The 27,948-nt window shown below is 47.2% G+C and overlaps 2 protein-coding genes across 10 annotated transcripts in view; one reads left to right on the top strand and one right to left on the bottom strand.

The window, feature by feature from the left end:
- Positions 1 to 3,030, top strand: part of FAM13B (family with sequence similarity 13 member B) — an 81,078-nt gene extending 78,048 nt beyond the window's left edge. For all 9 annotated transcript variants that reach the window (XM_059712882.1, XM_019478425.2, XM_019478426.2 and 6 more), the window contains one exon: positions 182 to 3,030. In XM_059712882.1, the coding sequence (XP_059568865.1) occupies positions 182 to 305 (124 nt within the window). In that variant the 3' untranslated portion in view covers positions 306 to 3,030. The remainder of the gene's footprint in view (positions 1 to 181) is intronic.
- Positions 1,001 to 26,343, bottom strand: PKD2L2 (polycystin 2 like 2, transient receptor potential cation channel). The gene is made up of 15 exons (XM_059712883.1): positions 26,118 to 26,343; positions 23,780 to 23,881; positions 23,399 to 23,532; positions 21,898 to 22,154; positions 20,551 to 20,772; positions 19,725 to 19,953; positions 18,504 to 18,674; positions 17,851 to 18,032; positions 16,610 to 16,730; positions 14,685 to 14,786; positions 12,188 to 12,276; positions 11,457 to 11,526; positions 10,085 to 10,206; positions 8,472 to 8,609; positions 1,001 to 3,452 (listed from the first exon to the last, which is right to left on the bottom strand). Exons 1-14 carry the CDS (start codon positions 26,326 to 26,328, stop codon positions 8,495 to 8,497), a joined length of 2,127 nt encoding a protein of 708 aa, XP_059568866.1. The 5' UTR covers positions 26,329 to 26,343; the 3' UTR covers positions 1,001 to 3,452; positions 8,472 to 8,494.
- Between the last annotated feature and the right edge of the window lie 1,605 nt (positions 26,344 to 27,948).

Here is a 27,948-nt window from a genome sequence, read left to right as displayed (position 1 = left end):
TATATTTAATCAGTTTTGCTTTTGCTAATTCTAGCTTGCTAGCAATGGAAATTGCCTATTACCAGTGGTATTCAGGCCAAAAGTAGCTCGCCTTGATCTGCTAATTGTCCAGCTCTCTTGGGTGTTATTTTCAAGCTATTTCTGCATATCCCAGAAACATAACTGTTTTTCTTTTTTATAGAAACGTACAAAAAGAAGATCGGGTTCCAATGCTTGATGAATACAGGGAGTACAAGAAAATCAAGGCCAAGCTTAGGCTTTTAGAAGTCCTTATCAGCAAGCAAGATTCTTCAAAATCAATATAGATTATGTTCCTTCAAAGCATTGAATTAACATGTTTCCTTCTGATACCATAATATTTATTGGGTACTTGTGTTCATTTTGTCATGTACTGTTGAAAGAACCCAGTTTGTGCACTTTTGCTGTGGTGCCACTATAAAATGTTTGAAGGGTAAGTGGGTGCTTGTAGAGGGCAAATAAAAAGTTCTAAATGTAAGAGACTGCTCTATCCAACTTTAGCAAACACAATTTCCATCAGCGTTTTATTACAGATGCAGCTTGTTCCAAAAAGACTTACAGAATTTTGTTCTTTAAGCATTCAAGAACTTTCGAGACTTTTTTGTTACTACCAATCTCTTTTGAATTATTGAAGAAGTTAAGATGTCTCTATCTTAATACTACGACTTCTGTTGCCTTTTTTTATTACGGGAAAACTAAACACACAACTCTTCCTGGAACACCAAAACTGAACAGAATTCCTTTCAAAGGACTGCTGTGGAACGACTCCTTTTGATTTCTGAAGTTCTAAATTACATCCGCACTCAGTAATAATATGTATTAGGATCCATGGATTTTGCTACTTAGTGGTCACCTCTCCTTGACAAAGATGACAATGGACAAACCAGAAAGTGACCTTGCTTTAGTGTCTTTTTCGAATTTGGGGAAACAACAGTTATATCACACGCTGCCTACAGGACTTACGTTACTGTTCCTTTTATCGGTTGTTGTCAATTAGTGGTGACGCAGTGTTTTGTCAGAATTGGATACTGCATCTCCCCTTCAGAGGATTTGAGAAACCTAATAAACTTTTCAGTCTGTGGGAAATCAGATGGTGCTCAGACTTGTACAGCTCCAGCAGGTTAGGCCTGGCCGATGTCGGTTAATAATTGCGCTGTATCTGATACAAGTGCGTATATCAAGGGCTAAAGTCACTGTAGCCATTGTACACCATATTATGGTGGACGGGGTCAGCCTTGGAACGGGAATTGCAGCTGTGTCACAGTTCTGTCACACAGCTGGGGAACAAGTAGAAGTGGTTTTACCCTTGTGATGGAAGCGATTTAGTTTAAGGGCCTTGCATGATTCAGCTTTGGAATTGAAACTAAAACAGTGTTTTGATCACATATGCTGGTTTAGCTGGCTTGCGCTATACAATACAACAGCCATCAACAACTGTCTTTTCGATCTGGCAAAAATCTAAGTGTTAATTTTTAACTGGTGCTTTTTGGATTTTTCAGTGTATCAATTTGCTTGTGGCCATGTTTTGCATGCAAATACTCTCACTGCATGTTTTTATGACTGGCTAATGTCAACACGGATATTATTCACTCCACTTAACGGAAGACCAAAACTGAACTTTCTCACAAAGTGGCTGGCATGTAAACCTCAGACTTCCTGTTCTGTTATGTAAGCATATGGAATAGGTTAAAGTAGGATTTTTAGTGCTCCAGATTTCATCTCTGTGCTGTAAAAGACTTTTTTTTTCTTTCTTTCTTTTTCTTTCTTCCTCTTTTTTTAACTCTGCTTATAAGCAAGTAATCGTTGGATTTCAGAGGAAAGCACTAAATCTTTTGAGCACTGGCAGTTTGCTGCCTTATACAGCAGAAGGACTTTTAGTGGACCCTAGAGAATTGTGAGGTTAAGCTAATCTTGAGACCATTAATCAGTTTTATTCAGCTCCATTGTGCAATGTACACTTCAGTTACTTTACTTTTCTATCAGTCTTCAAACACGAGTGTATCCAAACATCGAAACTAATGTGTACTGTATAGTGTTGTACATGAATGTTTGTGTTTTATATACCACATGCAAAATGTCAATATGCACTATTTAAATGTTTTAAATAATATATTCCTCCTTTATAATGCTTAAATCTATATGATTCCAATATTTTTATAAGTGAGTGAGTGATCCGACTGGTTCCAATTCAGAATTAACAGCTGCTTTGTGTTTGTAATGCAGTGTTTGGCTGTTTATTCAGTGTAGTAGAGAAGCATGGCAGCAGTTATGCTACAAGTGTGTTTTGTGCCATCCTTGTTGAGCAATAAATAAATGGTAGAGCTAGGCATTTTGTGATATAACAGTTTTACTTTGGTACAAGTAAAAACTATATCTATATGGTTATATAGATATATAAATATATATAACTAAACCAGATAGAACTGCATTGCTATGTCTGGCATTCATTGTATAGACTTTTATAATAAAAGTACCTTAACCTTTATTGGCATACTTTGGTATAGGAGTTTCCTTTCATGCTTTTTTTTTTTTTTTTTTTTTTTTTTTTTTTTAAGAACAATGTCCTATTAAAAAAAAGTTGGGGTGGGGGGTAATGTCTCGTTTACTACTTAGCCTAATCCTAAATGTTAGACTACTCTGGGTTAAAAGGAAAAATGTTTTTTAAAAAAAATCCTAAGAAGAACATCACCTGCTTTTGAGATCAGAAATAACATTCACTTGCACTACAACTGACCTCTCTTTTCACGGCCAGCGAACGCAGCCACTTTTGGAAGCACAAGAATGGTTGTTTTGTTTTTTTCCTCTGAAAATCTGTCTTTAAATAGCATCTGTTGGTGTATGGGTTCACTAAAGGTGATCTTTGCCTGGTCTTGTAAGGCGGCTGTTCTGTTGTATTTTGTTGTATGGGGATATTGATCTCCTCTGGATTCTGAGTACCACATTTGCTCCTCTTTCTGTAACCGAACAAATCCAGTTATGCATCCTGAGGCTTAATAAAATAGATCCACTACTGCCCTGGTTTCCTACTTAAGCTTTTGGAATCAATGATGCGTAATAACTTAAACTTCCTAAGTGTACGAGGAAGCATTTTGAAAAAGCATTTATCTGTGTGGATAAGAAACCTTCCTTGACTAGAAATAAAATCTAGCATTTAATGTATGAGAAACCCAAACAGATGGGCTCAAGGAGAAAAACAGATTGTTCCTCAGCTGCTGGTAAACACCTTAAACTAGAATTGCGCTGTCGGACGTGTACTTGAGACAGGCTTGACTTCAAGAAGACCCCATCTCGTGTACTTTGCTTTTCATGGGGCTCTGCGAGGCTTTAGGATGGTGAATGAACTGAATGTTGGGACCTCTGCAGATGGCTGTGGTTATTGCCTTTTTAAAAAAGGGCTTTGCCAAAACTGAGATGACAGCTGGTGACTTCCGAAGCTGCAACAAAATAAATGATATACGGTGTGAGGAAGAGCAGGCTGATGCTAGATATTAACTGACTAACTTGATTCACGTGGAATAGTCCCTGGAGCCTCTGAATGCAAAGGGAAGCTACAAGCTGCCATGTGGCACCCCCATGCCCCTCCACAGGTATCTGAGGGGAAGGAGATCCCTTCAGCAAAGGTCTTCATTTTCTAGTCGGTTCAAAAGCATTTGAGCCACAGGCCTGTCCTAAGTCAGCCTTTGTGGATGGAAGAGGGTTTCCCCTAGCAATGACCAAAACACTCTCCCGATTGTTTCCAGGAGGACCTGATGGGCAGAGCTGGGCGAGGGTCAAGGGGGCTTTAAGGGAGGCTGTGGGAAAGTGGCTGAGGTGCTTTAAAGGAGGCTGATGTGGAGGAGAGAGCTGGAAACAGGCTAACCCATGTGCAGGGGCTTGGGGCAGGGGGAGCAAATGTGAAGGGAAAGAAAAGGACTTGGTGAGTGTGGGGCAGCAGCCTGGAGAAGCAAGCAGGAGGGGCAGCTGCTTATCCTGGCTCACTAGTTGCTTTGAGGTTGAATGTGAAACCCAAGGTTGTCACATTTTCCAGCTCCAAAGTGAAGAAAACCCCACGGGCACGGACAATGTTGACTTGAGCAGCAGGAGCGGGCATGGGGCTGGGTGAGGGGAGCTGCTCCTTTGGATTCCCACTTGGTTCTCGCAGAGCCCTGGCTCGGTCTCCAGTGTTACTTGCTCTGGTGATGGGAAGTCTGAGCAATAATGAAAAAACAGCACTTGGAAAATGCTGAGAGGTGCTGCACATCCAGCTGCTCTGGAAGAAGACAGGTAATGCCTTTCCCAGTGCAAACAGCCCTGCAAAGTCAAGTCCCAACCCAAATAATGAGGACATGGTCTTTGTAGCTGGGGAAAGAGACTGATAGGCTGTGTGTTCCCATCGAGGCTAGCACCTGGTCCAGTGCGAAACTTGCATTTTGTTTCACCATCTAGCTGTTTAAGGGTCTGTGGGGACTTGTCACTTGAGGGTCATGTGACTGCAGCCTGGCAGCGGGGCCTGCTGGGAGAATGGGGCCAGGCTATAAAAAGAGCTTCCTGTTGCTCAGGCCAGCGGCAGAAGAGTTTGGCCTGGGAAGGGTTGAGGGCCTGCAAGAGAGAGCAGCTGCAGTGGAGCTGGGGGCGCTGAATCGTCCAGGATGATTACAGCACTGAGCCAAGAGGCCTGCATCACTGGCTCCTGCTGCATGATCCAGAGCCGGGGGAAGTGGAGCCCGGCTGCGACCTGACACGAGAGAAGTAAGTGCCCTATTGTGGATTCCTTCCATGGAAGCAGCCGTGATTTAGCTGGGCCCACTTCTGCAGTGGGCGAGGCAGTTCTTTAGCAATAATGAGGTGCTGCCGTGGATGGCTGTGTATCAACATCCTGACCACACCTCATGCCAGGTGAAAATCAGAGTACTGGTCAATCCCATGAAATCTGTTTCCAAATGGCAGAGGTAAGAGTGCGTGAGCACAGCATAACAATGTGTTTGCACCGGAACAGCCAGTCTTGACGGGGAGGGTGATTGGCCTGTGGCTTTTGACAAGTGGAAGTGGTGATAAAGCCAGGCAAAGCAGGGGAAAGGAGGGGCAAATATATCTTTCTGTTGCATTTGCATTGGGTCAAGCCTGTTTCTGGCATTCCTGAGGTTCCTCATGCACTGGGAGTTGAGAGCTGCCAGCTGTGCACCTTGCTGAGGGTCCTCAGACAGCTGCACCCTGTCACAGCTTGTTGATCCCAATGAAGTTCATGCACTAGAATGACCAAGGTTGTATTATTGCTGCTGATCATTTGGGGCAGTCGCTTGCTGGTTTTGCTTGCACCCAGCATGTTGTGGGAGAAGCTTGGGTATCCAGTCCTCTCTGTGTTTCTGGCTCTAGAAGTAGGGAGCCTGAGGCTGCCAGATGAGCAGCAGGGACTGGGGAGGGGCTCAGTCACTGAGCAGTTACAGTTCTCAGAGCAGCTGTATGAACCCTGGCTTGTGTAGCCTTCCCGCTGGCCTCACTTAATAGCAAGCAGTGCTGGATCAGTGTGAAAAACCACCTGATCTGAGCCCAGCTGTATCCATCCTACTGGCTAATGGTGCTAAGACTGCTAACTTCATACAGGAGGTAGGTGGGAAGGTCTCTGACATTGGAAAAAGGGTGTTTTCACTGTCTGGTATCTGTCTCCAAAGTGAAGCATGGGGAAGCCATATCGAGATACGAGGACTATGATGAAATTGGGGCTGAAACCAGTAATGGAGAGGGGGTTTGCTTCAGAGATGTGCCATGCAGAACGATGACACCACGGGTTTTGCGGCAGTATTGTGCGTTGGCTTTAAAGCACTCTTGGCTTTCCGAGCAGCGTGGCAATGCTTGGGCAATGGTCAGGAGATGAGAGAATGCAAAATAACGCAGCAGTTATTTTTCAATGCTAGCTGGTAACAGGCTTTCCTCTTCCCAAATCTTGCTTTGAACAAAGGCAGGCGGTTGGATGCATTGGCAGTCATCACAGGCAATCTGTAGCCAGAAGGCTGTTCTGGACCTAATTAAATATTTAAGTAGGAACCGTTATACGAGATTGTGCTGGTGGTCCTGTCCCATAATTGGTAATAGATGTACTTAATAAGCAGCCTCTTCTTCCCTAGACCTATGAAGACCAGTGAACAAGCTGGCACTGTATTGATTTAAAGGCATGTCTCTTAATACAGAGCTGTGGTCCACCTTATTTGAAGATCTCCCAAGAGCTGCTCTAATTAAAACACCCCTTCCCGACCCGGGAGCACATGTATAGGTGCCCCAACACCCTACTGGTGTACTCTTGCCGCTTCCAAAAAGGATCCCCCCTGGAACTGAAATCGCTGTAATCGGTGCTTGGCGCCACCACTGGGACCTAGTCTGGGCGTGCGGCTACCGTTGTTCCAGCAGCCACCACCACAGGCGTGTTTCTTCATTAAAGGCTGCAGACACCAGAGAGTCTGGATGTGGATTAAGTGTTGATGGGAACTGAAGTTGAGAAGATGAGGGATTATATGAGAACTTTTGAAATTGAGGTGTCCCGGCCTTAGTTTACAGGGGGGAAAAAAACTTGGAAATGTGGCCCTACTTCCCCCTGGAATCTCAGCAGAAAGGCAAAATAGTCTGACAAACATCATAAGATCTTTAGGTCCAATGGGCTGACTTGCGATTCCTGTAACACGGCTCTGCAGACAACCTGTAGAGACCCAGAGAAGAGCTGAGGGTACAGAATGGGCATGCCGCCCACATGGAATGGGAGAGCAGGAATTGTGTGGGTTGGTAAAAACTCTTCCACTGTCAGTTGGGGGAGAGCGACTGTGGTGAGGAGGGAACATGCATTTCCTTATCTAGTAATAGAATTGTGTGGGGCACTGAAAAGTAGATGTGACAAAACGCCAGGACTGTAATAGGGCCTGTATTAGATCTTCTCCGCAGGGTTTTCACATCACCTAGGGCCAAGGCAGGTATTGTGGTGTATAGAAAGCACGAGGGATGTGCTCTCTTCAGGAGGGACCCTCTCAGAGGGGACACCGCAGCAGACCAGACTGCAAATTGCAAGTGGCATTGACTATCTGGCACAATCCACCTCCAAACTGAACCCTATTAGCCCTTCACAATTCTTCCCTGCAGGTGTTCAAATGCCTTAGATGTAGATCCTGGATACAAATGCTGTAGCCAGTCAGGATCCAGTGCACAGAATAAGGCTGCTGTTTGAGCAGGCAGAAAAATCAGCTGTGTTGTTGTTCCAGGACCAAGGCTGGTTACCAGCCTCCCGTCTGCCCCGCAACCAGGCTCTTCCAGAGCTAGCTGTGAAGGAAAGTGAGTTCTTGGTCTGTGTAAGAAGCTCTGGGCAGCAAACTCCTCTTGGCTTCTTGCCTCGTCTGTTTCTCTCATAGATGTCACCAAGAACAGATGCCCCCACGAACAGCTAGTGGTGAGCGAGCCAGATCTGTGTAGTGTTAAACAAAATTTTGCCCTCCCTGTTGGGTAGCTTGGGTAAGCTTTACAGGGAGGGCTGCTTAGCAAAGACGGCATGGATCGGAAGAAACCCAATTCCTGCAGCATCTTCTACGCCTCATTGCCGGTCCCTTCAGATTGGGCTTGCAGAGCACAGCAGGCAGGAATCGTGTGTTGCCCATGTCAAATGGGTACATGAAGGCCTTTGGTTCCCAGGCCAGTCGGTCCAGCCCTTCTGAGCCTCAAGCACATTAAAAATAACCCCCCTCAATGCATGTCTGGATGGGCTGTTCTCTTTAAATTGCCATATGCTGCTTTAACGTGATGAGTGAAAGAGGCCGGCTTCCCCCAGCGGCTTGTTGCAGAACAAAGCTTGGAACAGACACTTCTCTTGGCATAAATCGGAGTTTTGCCAGGACATCCATAACCTGCTCTGGGAGCTAGAATAAGGCTCACTAAGAAACATAGCTAGATGCTTTGGTCCCTGTCACCAGGCAACAGTTGTCATGAGAAAGGAACCCAGAAGCTGGTGCCAGGAAGGACGGATGGTGGAGCTGTGCTGGAGAAGTTTCTGCATCCATTAAGAGAGTCTGCATTCCTGGGTCGTCTACAAGGGGCCAGGGGTACAATGTGGACCAGGCTAATCTTGTATAATAGGCCACTAGGAATGAATTCAGTCTGCTGGATACAACAATAAGGCTTCACACAGGCTCAGCCTGAAGCCTGGGGATAGATGACTTCCCTGGATCCACGGACTGACCTAACTCTGGTGGTGTGTGTGTGTGTGTGTGGTGGGGGAAGGGCAAGAGGAGGGTGGATTTACTCAAAGCCCTGAGGTGCAGATTAAATAAAAACAACAAAACCAAACCCAGCAATTGCTTCCCATTGAAAAGTCTGTGTCTTAAGACACCATTTTACTGGCTTCTCCTGTCCAGAAATGCAAGACGTATAGGATTGTGACTCTCCTCCTGTTGATTTGGAGTGTCAGTGGATGGGGAAATAGTCCCTTCGGTGCATCCACCTACCTTCATACCTTGTTCATCCCTTGCTAGTTCAGCTTCCTGTCTGAGCGTTTTGGCTCGGGTGTGGATTTCGTAATTTGACTCAGCTTTGCGTTAACCTCATCCAGTTGCTTCTCCAGATCCTTCACTTTTTTTGCAAGTCTGGAACACAATGACAGTGATAACAGCAAACCGCCCCAAAGCAGATGGGCACTATCCGGCCTGTACAGCCCTGGCTTGTAAGGGTCACTATCGTTGTTATTCTCACTCAGTTATTTCATAGCGGGAAGCATCTACCATGACATCCTGCTCCCTGACTGCCTGCTGCTCCAAAGAACTCATTCCTGGGCAACTATTCAGAGATTGCTCTAGCAGCTTAAATTCGTATCCAGACTTATTGTTGAATAACTTCACTTTGCACATTTGCATACTCAAATGTCAGCCCCTTCTTGCTGCTTCCATACACGAGCATTTATGGCTAATGGTCCCCTTCTTGAAAGTGCTGTGTTCTGCCCTCATCCATCATGTTTGCTACCATGCAGGTTGTCTGGGCCTCTCTGGCTTTCTGAAGGCAACAAGAAGTTTGTGACTGTCAGCATTCCACCTCTTGTCCTCGAGTAACTGGCATCAGGGTGGATTTGATTTAAATCAAATTGATTTAAATCGGTGGTCAGGAAGCCTCAATTTAATCACAGTTTTCTACAAAAAGTGTGTTCTTGCTGTTTTGATATCCTTTACTCATTTAACTTCTTGAAACTTTGCACTTTTAGAGAGAGGTAAGGGCTTGACTGTGTGTACACAAACTTTCAGAGAGATGAGGGCTGATGGGTGGGTAATCATCAGGTCTGTTCTCTCTCTCATCTCCGTATACTGCTATTAACAAGGATGTTATCACTGGAGACACACATACACATCTTGAGAACTGAAACTAAGCATCACAGTGATGCTTAATGGGAGTCTGAACACTGAGTCCCATTGGGTTAGAATGGTTTTCTTTAATCTTAACTAATCTATAGAGGAGCCTTGGGGAACCCCATGAGATTGGGCCCCTAATATAATCCATGTCCTGTTGTGACCTATTTATAAAACTTTTTAGAAAAGGTTACATGAATATATTGTCTCAAATACTATATATATTTAGAAGTTATAATCCCTATTCCATGATGATATCTTTGAGCTTTAATATGTTTTAAATTAAAACTATATATAGGTTTGTTGGGGTTTTTTTTGTTTTGTTTACATTTTTTTTTTAAAAAGCATCATAAATAAAAAAAACCAAGTAAATTAAAAAAAATCTGACAAATAAAAATCCGTGTGGCTTTGTATGTTTTTGGTTTTTTTTAAGCTGGTGATTTTTATCTACTCTGACTGGCATGATTCAATGCAAAGCCTTGGCAGTTAATATAACCAGTACTGCATCAGCCACTTGCTCCTCAGTTAATTTATAAGGACCTTGCCTTAATCCCTGAAGCAGTTTTCTGGTGTTAATGGGTTGAGGTACCTCAGCTGAGTTCCCCCGGTGATCAAGTATTACTATGGAAAGAACACCCAGATAGGGAGCTAGCTAGGCTGTCAGTGTAGTATACCCACAAGGACAGATAGGGCAGCTGTTTGGTCCAGCCATGACAAACACTTACTGCTGAAAATCCTGAGGGGAGATGTAGCTCTGAGATGGGGTGGGCAACTTGTCTTCAGTAGAGCGATACTTATGGTCAAGCTTTCTCTTCCACTTCCGTAGCTGTGGTGAGCTCAGATAATCCTGCTCAACACAAGGCACAATTTCCAGAGGAAAAGAATGGGAAGATAACTGTCCCTGACTTTTTTGACCACCCACCTCTATTTTAAAGAGCATCTAGCCTCCGTTTCCTTCAAAATTGTGTTGTGTGCAGGCAGGGGGGCTGAATATAAATGTTCCTGTTCCAAGATGGAAGAAGCCCAAAAATGACTCCACCTGGGGAGGGAGGTGGTGATTTCCCTTCAAACTCATACAGTCCTCCCTACTCCGCAATAGCAAACACGATTCTTGTGGGGTCCTAGTATCTTGAGAAAGAGGCGATGGGTTTATAATGGAGCTGTGGTGTGCCATTGCCTCAATTAAAGAATCCCCAAGTTTGCTAGGGACGTTTTCCTTCCTTTGGTAAGTAAGACCAAACCTGAAGAACCTCCTCCTCTCAGTTTTTAGGATGCCCGTGGGGACTGGTATATACCTAGCCTAGTATTCGTACAGCATGTGCTTTTCAGTTTACATGCATTTATTCAGCAGCTGGGTAAGCAATCTGCTTGTGAGCTGCCAGGGAGTCTACGTGGCCTTGCATTTTGGGGGAGGCATGGTCAGTTCAGACCTGCTGCAGGTTTGCTTTTCTAGTGTTTTGGTCTCACCTGAACAGTGCTAAGCTGAGGGTGAGTTTTCATTAAGAGGCAGAGTGCTTAATTCCAGCTCAAATGGTAGCCCCAGATGTACAGAGTCAGTGTGTTGCATAGAGAGGGTCCAGAGGAGGGCCGCTCGCATGATTAGGGGGCAGCAGGGTAGAGCCTATGAGAAGAGGCTACGGGACCTGAACCTGTTCAGCCTTCACAAAAGAATGCTGAGAGCGGTTCTGGTGCCACCTATGAACTGGCCAAGGGGGACCAGCAGGCAATAGGAGAGTCCCTGTTCCCCCGAGCACTACTGGGAGTTACAAGGAATAACTGCCATAAACTGATTGAGAGTAGGTTCAGGCTAGATATCAGGAGGCGCTACTTCACAGTCAGGGTGGCTAGGAGCTGGAACCAACTTCCAAGGGAAGTGGTGCTCGCCCCCACCCTGGGGATCTTCAAAAGGTGGCCAGACAGTCACCTAGCCGGGGTCATTTGACCCCAGCATTCTTTCCTGCCCATGGCAGGGGGTTGGTCTTGATGACCTGCTTAGGTCCCTTCCGACCCTACCAAATATGAAACTATCACCCAGTGGTCTGTGCAGCCTTGTGTTGGCCTGTAACCAGGTAAGGGGCAAAAGAGAACAAAGACTACCTTTTCTTCCATACTGCTTCTTCTGGAAGGCCTAGGACTATCAGGTATCTTGGAGACAGAAGAATGGATCCTGTTATCATTCATGCAAAATAAAGGAAGGCAAGAATCCCATGAGAATAGGTCTTTGGGACTCTGTAGAGAAACAACTCTAACTAGCACTGATGGACTGGCAAGGCAGCCCCACTAATCTGGACTGAAGGGTCTGACCTTCAAACAGGAACAATGGGTAAGAGACCCTGAAGGAATTTCATGAGTCTTCCCTGTACCAACATGGCCTAGGAAGACTGCTGTTTTGAACTTGGGCATCCAAAGTATATAAGAACTTTCTAGATCCATAATTCTTAAATGGAAGTTATCGTATTTACTCCAGTATTTTTTTTATAGTCTCCTCAATTAATTCATGAGTTCTAATGTAGTGGTTTTTTAACCTTTTTTTTTTTTCTTCTCACTTGTGGGCCCCTAAAAAAATTTGAATGGAGGTCCGGACCCCTCTTAATTTATACGTGTGGGTATTCACGTACTTCTGATTGATCATAGTTATCTTTTGTGGACCCCTTAGACACAGTCCATGGACCACAGGTTGAAAACCACTGATCTAATGTTTAATCAGTCTTCCCAAACCAAAGCCCTTCTCTGCATCTTGGGCAGTGTTTGAAAACTAGACAAATGGCTTAAAATTATTACTGCAAGCTAAGGGGGAGAAGGGAAAAAGGCCACAGCTCGGTTCCTACCTTTTTGTGCTCTTTAAACCTCCACCTACTTCATACAGATCGTCCATCTCTGACTTCAGCTTCAGTTTGACCAGGGCCTTATTGCAGCTCTGAACATGGGCACATACACTCATAAATCAAAATGCACCAAGGGAAAGGAGTTAAATATCTAATCACATTTGCAGAGATGCTTTCACACAAGCAATGGCATGAAGACCTTGAAATGCTTGACTGTAAGGGACATGTCAGTAGGCTGCGCAGGTGATTTAGAAATAAATCCCGTGGATGTTCACGGAAATGAATTCCCAGTTCCCTTCACTCAGCTCGGAGAACTTACTATTTTAAACGCAAATGCCTTGTGGGATTCTCTCAGATGCCACATGAGTTGAATCAGTTAGGCCTCTGTTTCTTTTGCTGGTTTCGTTTTAGTCTGTAGACAAATCCTAATCAGCAAGCTAGATGCCTACGCAACGCTAATGCAAAAGCGTGGGATGTGAACAGCCAAATCTAAAATGAAGGTGTTATGTACTTTATGGCCAAGGCCCACCAAAACTGAGAATTAAGTCCCTTCTAGGATCAGTTCTTGTCTTAAACTAGTGGGTCAAAACAAAACACCCAAAGGAAATCTGACAGCTTTCCAAGAATGCTGTAGTTGGCTTGCTGGGTTTTTGGTTGTAGCCGTGTTGGTCTCAGGACAGAGGCAAGCAAAGTTCTTTGAGTAGATGTGATATCTTTTAGTAGAACATAGTGTGCGTAGAGCAGTCTCCAGCAAATACAACTGAGAGAGCCATGCCTACAGATTCCAGCAGAATTAGGATCTTAACAACATCTTAATCTTCCCTAAATTCTCAATCGTCACAATAGAGTGTGATTCTTTTGGCTGAAGGCAATATTTGAGAGTAACTGTGTCCTGTTCCTGACTTCCCTTGGTCTCAGCAGTGGATCCTTCAACTCCTCTTATAGTCTAAACTACAGTTAAAAGCAAGTGTAGTTATGCTGGGTAGAGGTGTTTTGTTTGTAATGTGTAGGTTTTCTCTCTTCCTACCTAACCTAGAGACGTATGCTGGTACAACTCATGTGAATGCAGTTAAACCAGTGCCAAAGTGTCACCACATATTCTCCTTCTAGAGGAATAGCCTATTCCTCTAGAAGGCACGACTGTACCCAAGAACTGTGTCCCTGCTAGGGGACTGTACCATGTTTTAACTTCATTAACAGAGTTGAAACAATAGCACGAGGGTATAGATAAGACATTTATAGGCAAAGACCTGAATTTATGAGATTAGGCAGTAAGAAGAGGCCACACAGCTACTGACTTGACATGTCACAAAGCAAAAAGGCACCAGTGCATTTTTGCCTTTGCCAATCTCCCCTCAAATGGTTGGGGAGGGGAGGGGGTGGAATATTCTCTAAGCAAGTGCTTCCCAAACTTTTTTTTTTTCCTTCAGCACAACCCCATTTCCTCAGCATAACCTGTCACTCCCAATCTACAGCTCTGCCCCACCCCCCAGGTGCCCCTCATTCCACCAGCCCTGCTGGTGCCCTTCACTTGTGACCTACAGGCCCCTACCCCCCCCCCCCCCCAGCTCCACTGGAGGGGGGGGGGGGGGGTGCGCAGGGAGACGATAGCTTCCAGGGCTGCAGGACCACGGCCACCTGTCCTCCCATGAGTGGCCAAGCCCTGGCTGCTGCACATGGGAGGTGGTGGCTGCTGCAGCCAGAGCTGAGTCTGGAGCCCAGGTCCCCCTCTCATTTCCACCCTTTTCTGTTGTGGGCAGCATGGCTAGGACAGAGCCCACATGGAGGGTGGAGGACGCAGGCTGCCTGCTGTGGGCTCAGGGCTCCCTGCCATGCTGCCCTACCCCCAGGGCCTCTGCAGCCCAGCAGGCAGAAGCCAGTCTGGGAGGAAGGGGAGGCTCTGTGCTGCTGTCAGGAACCACACTGCTACGGCAAGGCACCCCCTGCCCATCTGGCAGCAGCAGCAGGGATCACCTTGTCATGGCAGCGCAGTCAGTGTGGGGCTTTGAGCCTCCCCACCCTGCTGTGCCATGGAGGTCCTGGGGGAAGGGCAGCAAGGTGGGGAGCCCTAAGCCTGCAATGGGCAGCCGGCATCTGCCTCTGCCTCGTGCACAAATCTGAGGGGCATGGGCACCCCATGCCTCCCTCCCCAGGAGTGTGCAACCCCATCTTTTATCTTTGCCACCTGGGGTTGTGACCCCAAGATGGGGAACTTTTGCGGTATGCCTTGTATCCGCCACCCAAATGCTGAAGAACTATAACAAGAGATTTCCTAGAGAGGGTGGCTTTCCTAGGCTAATACTAATGTTCTCATAGTCCCTTTGGCAGTGATTAAGTGTACATAAGGAGGAAAGCATCTGTCACGTTGGCTAAAAATACAGAAACTAATGCAAATTATTCTGAAATGGTGACTTTCGGAGCAAGCATTTCAGTGGGACCAGGGAATATTCATTTTGAGTGTGATCATTAAAACTCTAGTGTCCTTGAGGCATGCACTTGCCTGCCTAATGAGGTCGCTGACATCAAATTCTTGACTCGGTATCACTGAGAAGTCAGCCTTCACTTCGGTGTAGGTGTCATTAATAATAGCCAGAAACATGTTCTGTAGAGGGAAGAAGCACACGGAGAATTTCTCGATGGAAATGCTATTTCTATTACTCGGGGCCTGTTTGATTCTATGCACGGGTGTGGCAGAAAAATATCAATTTGTGGGGGAAGGGGAGGGGAGCAAACCTTTGCTTTAAGCAGCACCTCTAACACTTGATGCAAGTAGATGGGTCAGATCTACAAACTCTGTTTGGAGCCCCCTTTCTCCAGGAGACAGCTGGGTGTGAACTGCAAAAATCCTATGAGCATAAAGCTCTTCCACATGCGTGAAACTGCTCTGGCTCTGTTCATGGATATAAGGAAGATAGGACTGGATGCTTTTAACTAACTAGTGAAAATTGAGGCCTTGTTCAGACCCTGGGTGGAATCAATTTGGTAAATGACTTAAGCTGGCTTTTAATAGAGGACAGAAGAGCTGTGCTGACTAAAGCCCATGCCTAACTGCATCCTAGCTTTAAGAAAATCTCAAGTTGTTTGCTTTGGGGCCTGGGGGAGGAAGTTCTGGGGAAGATGGACACTGGTTATTTCCTGCCTGCAGTGTTGGTAGAAGGTGCTTTCTGCCCTGTGGCACACCTGAAGCCTCCCCCCGAGGTATTAACCCTAGCAGGTGAGGCCTGCCAGTGGTCACACACTGCCCCCGGTGCTTGCTTCTAACTCAGACAGTTTAGGAAATCTGAAATGGGCAGTGTTTAATGATCCCCAGTCAAGGGTTTCAAATACAATCAGAGTGGGTGGGGAAGTAAAAACTCTGGAGCTGCCCCTATATACAGGTCAAACCAGCCTGTTAAAACACCTTGAGAGTCTCTCTAGGCTCTTCATAAGGGAACAGAGGGAAAACAAAGAATGCCCCTCACTCTCTTCCTCCTCCCCCAGGTCTCTTCTCTCCTTCCTGACTTGCTCACAGTTGTTTCTCTCCTCAGCATGGCAGGGCTGGGCACTGAAGCCACCCTCAAATGTAGCTGCTTAATTTTGGGAAGCTTAGGGGAAGCAGTTATACCCATCTGCGCCCTTCCCTTCCTTGCTGGGCCAGATTCTGCTGTCTTTTTCATGCTGGTGTGAATCACATGCTAAACCCAAGGTGCAGCAAGGTAACAAAGGAGACAACGCTGAAAGTGGGGCACCCTCAATTGGGCCTTCTTGGTCTCTCTATGCCTTCACTATTGTGATGGGTTGTTGATGGAGAGTGGTTGGCTTGCCAAAGTACACCTGCATGCAGGTAACTTGAGTAACTGGCCCCTGGGAAAGCCTTGCCTTAAGACAAGAATCTACACTGCAAAGCCTAACGAGGTACTGGGTCAGAGCTGGTGCTGCATTCCTTCATGTGTCACTAGAACTTCTGGGGACACCTCCCTTGGTACTTTGTGCTGCCACAAGCTGATCTGCCTAGTGATTCTTTTCTTTGACCTGTCTGTCCTTCTGTGTATATGGTGAGGGAGGGGAATTGTGGGATGGCATCAGTGGACTGTTGGCAGTGGAGAGATTTAGTTTCTGCTATAAAATGGGGGTGGGGTGGGGTGGGGTAATCTACCTGGGTGTTACTCCCCCTGCTGGCTTAGGCTCAAAGCACAGGTTAACTTGGGAGAGATGCTATACATGTGTACTTGGGAGGGGAGTTGGGGACAACCTGAACAAGAGCCCAGTGTAATCCTAAAGCAGAGGCATGCCCCCAAGATGCTTGTGCAGACCCTAGTGGTCCCTGAGCCACAGCCATGACAACCCTTCTGAGTGACTTGGCTGGCTGTGGTGTGTCCAGACTTCCTCGTGTGCAAGAAAATGCATCTGAGCACAAAGGGCATGATATCATTCAATGCCACTTACCAGCAACACAAAGAACACGAAGAACACAAATGTGATGAAGTAAATGGGCCCAAGGATTCGGTTGGCTTCCTCTATGACTGCGAAGTTAAAATCTCCCAGCACAATGCGGAACTGTGTAAAACTTGGAGGTAAAAACAGAAATGTGGTAACTGTGAGCCCTCATTTCTAAGCAAACTTCTTTCTAAGTGTTATTTCTAGGCACCTGTCTCAATTAATTATAAAAGAGGTATTTAGTCACAGAAATCAGTGGAATTATACCAGCATAAAACTGCCATGGTAAATCATACCTTTAAAGAATGTGCATGCCTTTGAAAAGATAAAGGACTTGGTATTAGACCAGATGATAACGTTAGTCCTGATAAGCTACTTCACAACTCATTTTATATGTGGAAAAGTTCCACATCTTCTATAAGTCATGAGTGCAGAGAAGATAACTGTTTAGTGCAGTGTTGTGGTATTATCCTAGTAAGCTTAAATTTCCTGTTTTTGACCCAACTTTGTGTAAAGATTTGTACAGTATTGCAAGAATATTCCACCATAAAAATATTTATCAGTGTATCTTAGATCTATATATTTTTATTTGCATGTAGAAGCCCATCTGCAATGATATTCTACACTGAAAAAATTTGTTGAGGCCGGCCAGCTAACCCTGAGCATGTACATGTGCTTGCCATAAAATCTATAACCAAGAGGGGCAGTACAGCGGAGAGCTAGTTACCAGGATCCTGCCTGCTGTAGTGACTACTCGGGAGGTTCTTGGTGATGAATGCCCATTGCGTTTAATGAACCTTGGCCTAGGACTTGGTGACTGACCCTATGCGTGTGTTTGGAGTCCCCAATGAGGCAGCAGGTCTGTGCATGCACGCCAACACCTATCATTCCCGCTCTTAGTGAGGGCGGGGGGTAGGATGGATTTCAGATCATACTTCAGTGGGAATTAACATAGATTTGGTTAGTGTGTTAATCCTCCTGTGGAGCCCAGAGGCATCCCATTCAACCCCAGGTTTGGCCTGATGCTGCAGCAACAAGATCAGAGGTTGCTTTGTAGGAGAAAGCAGATGCAGCTGTGCATGGGATTATGGGGCTCTGAATTTTGCCGCACCCATGTTGCCTGAAGAAAACTATAATTACTGTGGTAGCATAAGACATAAGGGCCTGTGCTTTTTAAATTCTGTGTAGGTGGCACTGCTTGGCTCTACAGTAAATAGGGTGTGTGCATTGTCAGGTTTTGAGCTGCATACATGCAGTTCTGAAATGTGGAAAACTCGTCAACTTGAGACCCAAAGATCAAGTAGCCCAACTGTGCATAGGCAAAGAATATGATGAAAAACATGATAGCAAAGCCGATGATGTCTTTGGCACAGCGGGACAATGTGGAGGACAGCTGGGTCATGGTCTTGTTGAAGCTTATGAACTTGAATATCTGGAAGAGAACAGAATAGGTTACTGTGGAAGGAGACCAAAATATACTGCATGTTCTTATTGGGGTATATGGAAGGTCATCTGTTCACAGTAGTTTGCAGATTAAATCTGTTTGAAATGTGTTTTGTCATAGCAGCAGCAGCAGCAGGAATCTTCCTCTGGTGCTAGAGGAGATGCGTTTGGCAGGGAGAGAGGGGTGATCTAGGGGCAAGAGGCCCAGTATGTTTGTTCAATACATCTCTTTCCCCCTTATCTTTAAATGAGCCAAGGAAGTACAAGGACTGGGAATTTTCCTGGCCTGTGTTCATGGGGGTGCCATCTGAAATGGCCAGATGGTCTTCTCTTTCTTGAATGAGCAAAACTGTCTTTTTTAGCCCAGCTAGCCTGTTCCCTCTTAAAAGTGTAAGATTGACAGTGTGATTTAGGGGTCTTGGGATTGCCAAGCACAACACAGGAAACTGGGAGCCAGTACCTTTATCCATGCAAAGAAGACGTTGATAGCAATCATGTTATTGTAGTGGGTTTGCCAGTAGGCAAGGAAATAGAAGTCTGGGTACACGTATGCATCAGATAGAAGATCGTCCATCAGCAAGGACACCTCTACTGTACGGTATATGTTGAAGCCAATGGCAAAAATAGAGAGCTAAATAAAAGCAAAGACTAATCAGACCACAGTCCAGATGTCCTCAGATCTGTTGTCATACCCATCGGCATGAACATTACCATAAAACTCCTTGCAGTTTGACAAGGATAATCCAGAACAATGAAGGGAAAAATTAAGTGAGAACAGAATGGTACAAGCACAGAAGGAGAGTTGAGGAGCTGGCAGGTTCAGGGAAACGACACACAGAAGGGGAAAGGGACAGCTCCATTGTATCATCGGCTGCTCTTGACTCCATAAAAACCCATCTCCAGATAGCCAACATGGATTGGGGCTTGGGTGACAGGGCTACAGTCTACAAATCCACAACAGCAAGTGGGGGGCACTAAGTTAGTGTTCCTCCTCAGTCTCCTGTAACAAGCTATCTCCTCAAAGTAGGGTTTGAATGATAGGTTGCTGTGAAGGACATATCAGAATGATTCTTACTTGGAGCTGTGGCCTGGAGTCGGGCCACAAATGCTAGTGAGCATTTCATGAACTAACTTTTTTGTCTGTGCTGTGATCTGTTGGGTGTATAACACCCTGTACACACTCCTTGTGGAGTTTTTTTCTCTTTGTGTACTTGGGAAACTGGCACAAGGGGCTGATGTGATCCCATGCAATGATTCACTCTTTGATTTCAAAACAAACAAATGTATGCCTGTAGGTTAAGGGCATCCAGATTTGCCCTCTGTGATAACAATTCATATTCAAAGTCTGTTAATGGGAAGACTCTCATTGACTTCAGTGGGCTCTGGTTTACAATGGACCCCATGTATTTGTATAATGGGTTGGATCATCAGTTCGTTATGATGTTGGATTTATTTTTATAACGGTGGCCCTGAGAAGCCAGGTTGTGCCAGACACCATACAAACATATAGTGACTGTTCTATCACCTGAAGTGCTGGCCACTGGATCAAACAAGACTATGACAATCCCAAGGCAACTGCAAGCAATGCACCTCAAATTACAATGGCTCTCTGTGCCGATCTGATGGCTTCCAGAGAAGATCCTAATCGCGCAGGAAAACACCACCACCAGGCAGTACTCACCACCACCAGCAGCAGGTCCAGCCAGTTCCAGGCGTTTTTAAAATATTCCACTCCTATTCTTATCATTTGCACAAGTTCTTGGATGATGAAACCAAAAATGAAGAGGCAGAAGACGGCTTCACAGGAGGCAAGAAAGTAATCGGTAGACGAGACATATCTGAGGAGCTTTACGGAGTAGAACTGCGAGGATGAAACGGCACCGCCAGTGGCAGGGAACTCCACTACCAATCTGTGGAAGGATTTGTAGGGGAACACATTTGTGGCTGGCTTTGGCTGGAATCCTTGCCCTTTTCTTTTTTCAATAGGTGCTAACGTTTCACTGAAGCAAAATGTTCATGTGAAAATGGAAAGCTTAACGACTCCTGTATCCATTAATTTCCCCTTGGCCAAGAAGAAACTGATGGGAAAGGAAGGCCATGGACAGAATAAAGAAACTATATAATAACCCAAATGGGTGTTTTTTCAAATTTAAAAATATTTTGCATTAGTCTTTAAGAAAACAGTGAGAGCAGATCAAACAGTCTGCCAAGTTCTGAGTTCAGGGTTTTGTGTTTCTCCTTGAGTAGCCAATAAGACTAATGTCTTGGGCTCTGACTGCAGAAAAGGTAATATAGTTAATTTCTGCCTAATAAGAGTAACTAGCTGTAAAGTCAGACATATCCCACTTTGTAAGACTGGGGTGGGGGGAGTATTTGTACCTGCTCCCTGAGGGTGTCATTGTAGTTTAAAGAACCATGTGCAGGATGTGAAAAGCCCTTTTCTGCATCTTTAAAGGAGCAGTGCCTCAGAAAATGTGCTTTCCAGTGGAGTTTATGTAAGTGCTCACCTGGCTACACAGAAGAGGTTTATGTTGGCATTGTACACTGAGAAGTCAATGAACACGACCCTGGTCCCTCTGGTGAGCCAGTTGTTTTCCCTGAGAGACGCCAGCTTCTCTACGCTCTCCTCCTTTGACTTCGGTAAAGTGAACATAAATCCGCCAGCACTGTACATGCCCATGGACCCCCAGTGCCATGGTGCTAAGGAGGAGGCAACTGAGTACACCCATCTGGAGACAGGGAAACAGAGCAGTTTTGCTCATGAGGCACTGGGCTAAAAGGTATTCCTCTGCCAATGCACAATGTTCCTTTCTGGTTCCTGTGCCCCACGAAATCACTACTGCATTTTGGACTGTAATCCATAGCCTTAAATTATCCTTTTCTCACTAGGAAGGGTGCAATGCATATGCAGCCTTAGAAAGGTTGCATACAATTCATCTGGACAGTCAATGCACTCTGCAAAGACCACTATTACATATGAGCCTGGATCTTGCACACTATAGATGAATTATAAGTTTAACCCTCTTATATCTACGTGGGACAGCTCCTTGTTTACATATAGTTTATTACTGTTGCAGTAATCTGGTTTATACGCTCTTTATCGATATCATGGTGTGATAATGTTAGGTTTGTGGTAACAACTGGAGATCTGAGAAGTCTCTGTTATCTGTCTGAATGACACTTAATATGAAACTTGTTCAGAGACAGTTGGTTCAAATTCAGGCCTTGTATATCTGTGTTTCTCCAGTGATATCAGTGAAGAGGTCAGTTTATACCAGTAACAAATTTGGTCCATAATTCTTATTTTTAGCTTGGGGGAGAGGGAGAAGGGGTTCTTTCATCCCAAGCATGTGCCAAACCAAATCAGTGGGGTTACATCAAGGTAGCTGAGAGAAGAATTTGGCCTGCATGTGTGTAAGTGGATATGCTTATCCACTCCAAAAGAAGTTCTAGATCCTCAACCATTGAGGTCTTCTGTGTCAAAGTAACTGAAAAATACTTAATGCAACTTAGGAGAACTTTTACAATCTCTGCTCTCTCCTATGCCTGATGAAGGGTGTGTGCACGAAAGCTTGCAGATAAATACAATAATTTGTTTGCAAATATCTAGTTGGTCTAATAAAAGATATCACGGCTATGATTCCTTTTGCCTCTAGACCAATACAGCTACAGCCTGGATACCTAATGTAACTTCTGATTTTTATTTATTTTTTTTATCAGTGGGATCTTGGCCCCCTACTTCCCCAATGTATTGAAAGTTGTGGCAGCTTGAAAATTCCTCTTTAATCATCTATATAAATCTATATTCATACTAAACAGGCAGAGAGACCACAGTGAAAAACTGCAATACTTACTCAGGCTTGTTCCTTAGACCAAAATCAGACTTGTCTTCAGCTGCAAAGCGGTATTTGTAATAACACTCTTTTAAAAAAGTAGTGAAAAGGGGATGGATGGAGCATGTATTGTTCCGGACTTTTAACTGGCGGACCCGGGCTACTCCTAAAAGCAAGTTCTCATAGTAAATGTGGCTGCCGTTCTTAGGGTCGGGTATTGTCTTGTTGTTGTACCATGTGTCCCAGTACAGACCATCCAGGAGGGGACCTTCTGCAAACTACACACACAGTGAGATTAGACATTTAAAAGAAGTTGAAATGATCACTTCTAGTGTTAGCCTTTTTCAGATTCACATCTGCTCTCTAGTACTCTGAGAGGGTTGTAAAAACTAGAAGTTCCAGCGTATGGTGAAAGGAAAGTCCCATTACCTACAAATTGCGTTTGCATCTTTGTGAGTTCAATGTTTATCCCCTCCATACTTCAACTCCTCCTGCCATTTGGGGTTTCACTGAACCTGTTATTTAGCATTGTTGAATTTAGGCAACATGTGGCTCTATAGCGATAACTTAGCTATTTGGGATGGAATCTTACAAGTCTGCTATGTACTTTTGGTTTTTTCTCCTGGTGATAAGTCTTTAGCCATAAGCTTTGGACTAAAAATGATTCCTTTTGTTTTGAAGGTGGGAAACAATTACCTCGCCCTCCATCCCTTTAAGTGCAATGTAGCTGCAGATAAAAGAATGATGCAGATTTTGGGGGGAGCACATCAGAGCCAATAATTATACAGTTAACGTGGCTCAGCAGTAGAACTTGCTCTGTCTGGGCCATGCGAAGATGTTTGCATCAATGCTCACCTACTCACTGGTATAGCCCGCTGTTTTGCAGATCTGACTGTAATGATCAAGAGGGAGGCCGGGGCACCCAAACCTCTCTAAGCCAGGTCCCACTGCTTTTAAATCTCCCCTAGGAGAAGAAGTTGTAGCGCTGAGAACCTTGTCTTCCAGGTTTACCTACACAAAATGGCAGTTTGGCTGAGGCCCCCATCTAGTGGTTAGAGTATGCATGAGCATCCTGCATCCAGCTTTGCTGCAAAGAGGCTCAGAGGTGAACTACAATGGAAGTGAAAAAGTGCCAGCAGGAATCATGTCAGCCCTGTCCCAGGGAAGCTGCTTCTTGGCAAGTGAAAAATCAAGAAAAGTGGGCACTGTTCTCCTCTTACTACCTCAGTCCTGGACAAGGAGCACTAAAGAGCATTGATGCAATCGTTTCATGTACACCAAGATGAAAATATCCACTCCTCGCTCTGGTCAGCTTAAACTTGTACTTGGATCTCTTGCAAATGTAAAGATGTTATTCAGCTGCCTCTGTCTGAGATGCTGTCCTGGGAACTACACCAAGATGCCTCCATACTCTGCAGGTAAAATATGCCACGTTGCTAATATTTGTAGAACTACACAATCGCGCCAGAGGCTTTGCCTGACTGGTGTATTCCCAACAGGACTGTTACAGTTGCAACCTTACCTTCCAGAAATCTGTTATGCTGCTTATGCTGTCAAAATTAGCCTCATCTGTCTCGGACACAGAAGTCTCCAGAAAAAGATTGGACATGACTTTGTTCAAGTAATACATGTCGGTGTTCACCATTCCAAATGTCACTAGAAGGAAGGAAAGACAGAAGGGCTTGACTGTAAATCAGAGAGGTGAAGATAACAGTAGCTTCTAGTATGTTGCTTTTCTTCATTATTCCAGAAAAGTTGTTCCGGCCAATTTTGTAGATGGCTGGAAGGTTTATTTATCAGAGCTTCAGCCTTACTGATTTGAAAGAGGGGCAGCCTACTCTGAGAGACTTAACTTCCCCTGGGTTATTGGAAAACATTTTACCCGGTTCTTTTGTGGACTTACATATGCACAGATCAGCAAGGAAGATGATGTAGATAAGTAGCTCCTGAAGGGTTGTTTTCAGTTCCAGCTCTTTGCTGTAGGTCAGCCGTGGTTTCACAAAACCTAATCATGTGAAATGATAAAAGCAAAGCGTAAAAGAAACTGTAGGGAAAGAGCCAGATGCAAGGGGTACTTTCTCATTCTTGGAGAACCAAAACTGGGTTCCCAATCTTCAGGGGAAAAAACCCGAGGATATTTCATTATTCATTGGTCAAGGATTAGTTAATCAAGGGTGGAACTTAGTGCCACAGGAGGTTGCAGAGGCTGATAGTTTAACCAGATCCAGAATGGGTTTGGACAGATTCTTGCAGGAAAGCAGCATTGTTTCATAGTAGGTCGGGTCAGAAGGGACCTGAGCAGATCATGAAGTCTGACCCCCTGCCGTGGCAGGAAAAAGTACTGGGGTCAAATGACCCCGGCAAGGTGTTTTATCTAACCTCCTCTTAAAGACCCCCGGGGTAGGAGCCAGCTCCACTTCGCTTGGAAGTTGGTTCCAGGTCCTAGCTGCCCTGACCGTGAAGTAGCGCCTCCTGATGTCTAGTCTGAATCTACCCTCCGCCAGCTTGTGACGGTTATTTCTAGTCACTCCTGGGAGTGCTTGGGGGAACAGGGACTCCCCCAATGCCTGCTGGTCCCTTCTGACTGGTTTGTAACAGGCGGCTAGATCCCCCCTCAGCCTTCTCTTGTGGAGGCTGAACAGGTTCAGGTCCCGTCGCCTCTCTTCGTAGGGCCTGCCCTGCTGCCCCCTGATCATGTGGGTGGCCTCCTCTGGACCCTCTCCATGTTGTCCACATCCCTCCTGAAGTGCGGGGCCCAGACCTGGACGCAGTGCTCCAACTGCAGCCTGACCAGTGTCGCGTAGAGGGGGAGCATCACCTGCTCGGACCTGCTCGAGATGCATCTGTGGATGCAGGACAAGGTGCGGTTGGCCTTCCTGGCCGCATCCCCACACTGTCGGCCCATGTTCATTTTGGCATCGATAGTGACTCCAAGATCCTTTTCTGCCTCTGCGCTGATGAGAAGGGAGTTCCCCAGCCTGCAGGTCTGCTGCTGGTTCTTCCTCCCCAGGTGCAGCCCCTTGCACTTGTCAGTGTTGAAACCCATCCTGTTCTTATCTGTCCACCCCTGTAACCTGTCCAGGTCTGATTACAGCCTATTCCTCCCTTCTATCTAGCATGCCCACTTCCCCCCGCATCTTGGTGTCATCAGCAAATTTGAACAGGGTGCTTTTACCATTGGTAGCTATTGAAAACGGGTATCTCCATCTCCTAACTGCCACATAAAGTAACCATATTTTAGACTGACATTGGTAGCTATTGCACATGGGAGTTAGGGGTATGTCCTCTGAACCAGAGCTTCCTAGCCCCTAACTGCTGGAGGCTGCAAGTGGGAGAGGAATAGGGGGGAAAACCCCGGTCATGCCCTGTTCCCTTTCCCATTCAGCTCTGCCGTACTTGCGTCTCCCGAAGCAGGAAGTGTGATTGGGCTCCCGTATCCGATCGCCTTGTGCCTTTAACATCTGTCAGGGGATTAAGTTCTTGTGAACTGCCCTGAGCCTTTTGGGGGAGGGTGGGATACAAACATAAGTAAACCTGTACCTGTTATAGGGAAGTAATTAGAGACTCTCCCTTGTTTTGAACCAACTTCAGTAAATCCCACCCTCCCTTTGCGATGTGTGTGCGTGTTTCCCCAGTTGCTTCCTTGTGTGCAAACGTGCGGCCTGGTGACACACCTGACACCTGCCCGGTGCCGAGGGGCAGGACACGCACAGGACCCGCAGGAAGCTTCACTCTTTTGCCGACAGGCGGGATGGACGAAGCGAGGGTGGCCGTGCCCCCTGCACGCTCGCCTGCGTCCATCCCCCCAACAACATCTGCTGCTGCGAGACCCGGATTGACTCGCAGTCCACATTTCCGTGTCAGTTAAATCCCAAACCCGTTCACCAGCAGACTGCAAGCTCGCCTGTGTCCGTCCCACGGGTCTGCACAAGTGACGTGTACTGTGGCCCTGCACGCTTGCCGGTGACCTCTCCACAACAGCGAAGCTGCCAGCTTTCCTGTGTCGACGGGGGGACAGACACGGCCTCACAATACCCTTCACGTCTGTGCCCAAACCCGCTGGACCCCAGCCCCACGCCCTCGGCGAGGACAGGCGAGGGCCACGCGATGCCGCATGCCGGCTCGGGGCATCGCGCACCCGGCTTTCACCCTCACGCCTGCCCGGGGGGGGGGGGGCGCGGCTGCCCCAGGAAGGGCCCGCTGGGGCAGGAGGCGGCTCCGTGAGTGACTGAGGTGTTTACCCGGCGGCAGAGGCGCTTTGGGCTGCTTCTGCCGGCCCGGCGCAGGCGCGGGTGGGGGCGCCACGAAGCTGGGCGCGTCCCTGGGCCCGCGGCCCGGCTCGCCGGCGAGCAGCGCGGAGGCGGACAGGGCGGCCGCGGACCTGCTGCTCGCTTGGGCCGGGCCCAGCACGCTGCTGCCCCGCGGGGACACGGGCGGCCGCCGCGGCTCCATGGCGCCGCCGCCCGGCCCCTCGCACCGCGCCGGCAGCCGGCAGCCGCGGGGGAGGGGAACGCGGCGGTGACGACAGCCCAGCACGGCCGGGCGCTGCCGTTGTCCGGGCCTGGCAGCGCCGCGAGCCCCTGCAGGGGCCGGGCCGGGCCGGGCCTCCACGTCCAGGGACCCCTGCAGCCTTTAACCGCCCCTCGCTTGGTTAGCCTCCGCCGGGGGGGCGCCGCCGGCCTCTCGGGGAGCCTCTCGCTTCTGGCTGACCGCCCGGCCCGGCCCGGCCCGGCCGTCGGGTTTGAGGGCTAGTTACACGTTGCCTCGGGGGCAGGCTTGTTGCCTCCAGCATGGGGACACTGCCTCCGGTTCAGGGACATTTTCTCAGGGGGACATTACCTCAGGTGGACGTTGCCTTTGGCATGGGGACGTTACCTCGGGTGTAGGGATGTTACCTCCAGCGTGGGGACATTACCTCTGGCATGGGGATGTTACCTCAGGTGGACATTGCCTCCGGCATGGGGACGTTACCTCGGGCGCAGGGATGTTACCTCAGGTGGACGTTGCCTCTGGTGTGGGGACATTACCTCGGGTGGAGGGATGTTACCTCAGGTGGACATTGCCTCCAGCATGGGGACATTACCTCAGGTGGAGGGATGTTACCTCAGGTGGACGTTGCCTCAGATGTAGGGATGTTACCTCAGGTGGACATTGCCTCCGGCATGGGGACGTTACCTCGGGCGCAGGGATGTTACCTCAGGTGGACGTTGCCTCTGGTGTGGGGACATTACCTCGGGTGGAGGGATGTTACCTCAGGTGGACATTGCCTCCAGCATGGGGACATTACCTCAGGTGGAGGGATGTTACCTCAGGTGGACGTTGCCTCAGATGTAGGGATGTTACCTCAGGTGGACATTGCCTCCGGCATGGGGACGTTACCTCGGGCGCAGGGATGTTACCTCAGGTGGACGTTGCCTCTGGTGTGGGGACATTACCTCGGGTGGAGGGATGTTACCTCAGGTGGACATTGCCTCCAGCATGGGGACATTACCTCTGGCATGGGGATGTTACCTCAGGTGGACGTTGCCTCAGATGTAGGGATGTTACCTCAGGTGGACATTGCCTCCGGCATGGGGACGTTACCTCAAGTGCAGGGACGTTACCTCAGGTGGACATTGCCTCCGGCATGGGGACATTACCTCGGGTGCAGGGACGTTAGGTGGACGTTGCCTCCGGCATGGAGACATTACCTCAGGTGGAGGGATGTTACCTCAGGTGGACGTTGCCTCAGATGTAGGGATGTTACCTCAGGTGGACATTGCCTCCGGCATGGGGACGTTACCTCAAGTGCAGGGACGTTACCTCAGGTGGACGTTGCCTCTGGTGTGGGGACATTACCTCGGGTGGAGGGATGTTACCTCAGGTGGACATTGCCTCCGTTATGGGGACATTACCTCGGGTGGAGGGATGTTACCTCAGGTGGACATTGCCTCCGTTATGGGGACATTACCTCGGGTGGAGGGATGTTACCTCAGGTGGACATTGCCTCCAGCATGGGGACATTACCTCAGGTGGAGGGATGTTACCTCAGGTGGACGTTGCCTCAGATGTAGGGCTATTACCTCAGGTGGA

Source organism: Alligator mississippiensis, chromosome 9 (assembly GCF_030867095.1).
Source record: "Alligator mississippiensis isolate rAllMis1 chromosome 9, rAllMis1, whole genome shotgun sequence".
NCBI classification, from domain to species: Eukaryota; Metazoa; Chordata; order Crocodylia; family Alligatoridae; genus Alligator; species Alligator mississippiensis.
Note: the sequence above shows the minus strand (reverse complement) of the source record. Positions and strands in the feature narration are given on the sequence as shown.

Coding starts and splice junctions, on each gene's coding strand:
- PKD2L2 (XM_059712883.1), bottom strand. CDS start 26,328: ATGGAGCCGCGGCGGCCGCCCGTGTCCCCGCGGGGCAGCAGCGTGCTG. Junction 18,675..19,724: donor TGGACCTGCTGCTGGTGGTG/GTGAGTACTGCC, acceptor GCTTTTATTTAG/CTCTCTATTTTTGCCATTGG. Junction 12,277..14,684: donor TCAGCGACCTCATTAGGCAG/GCAAGTGCATGC, acceptor GCCCATGTTCAG/AGCTGCAATAAGGCCCTGGT.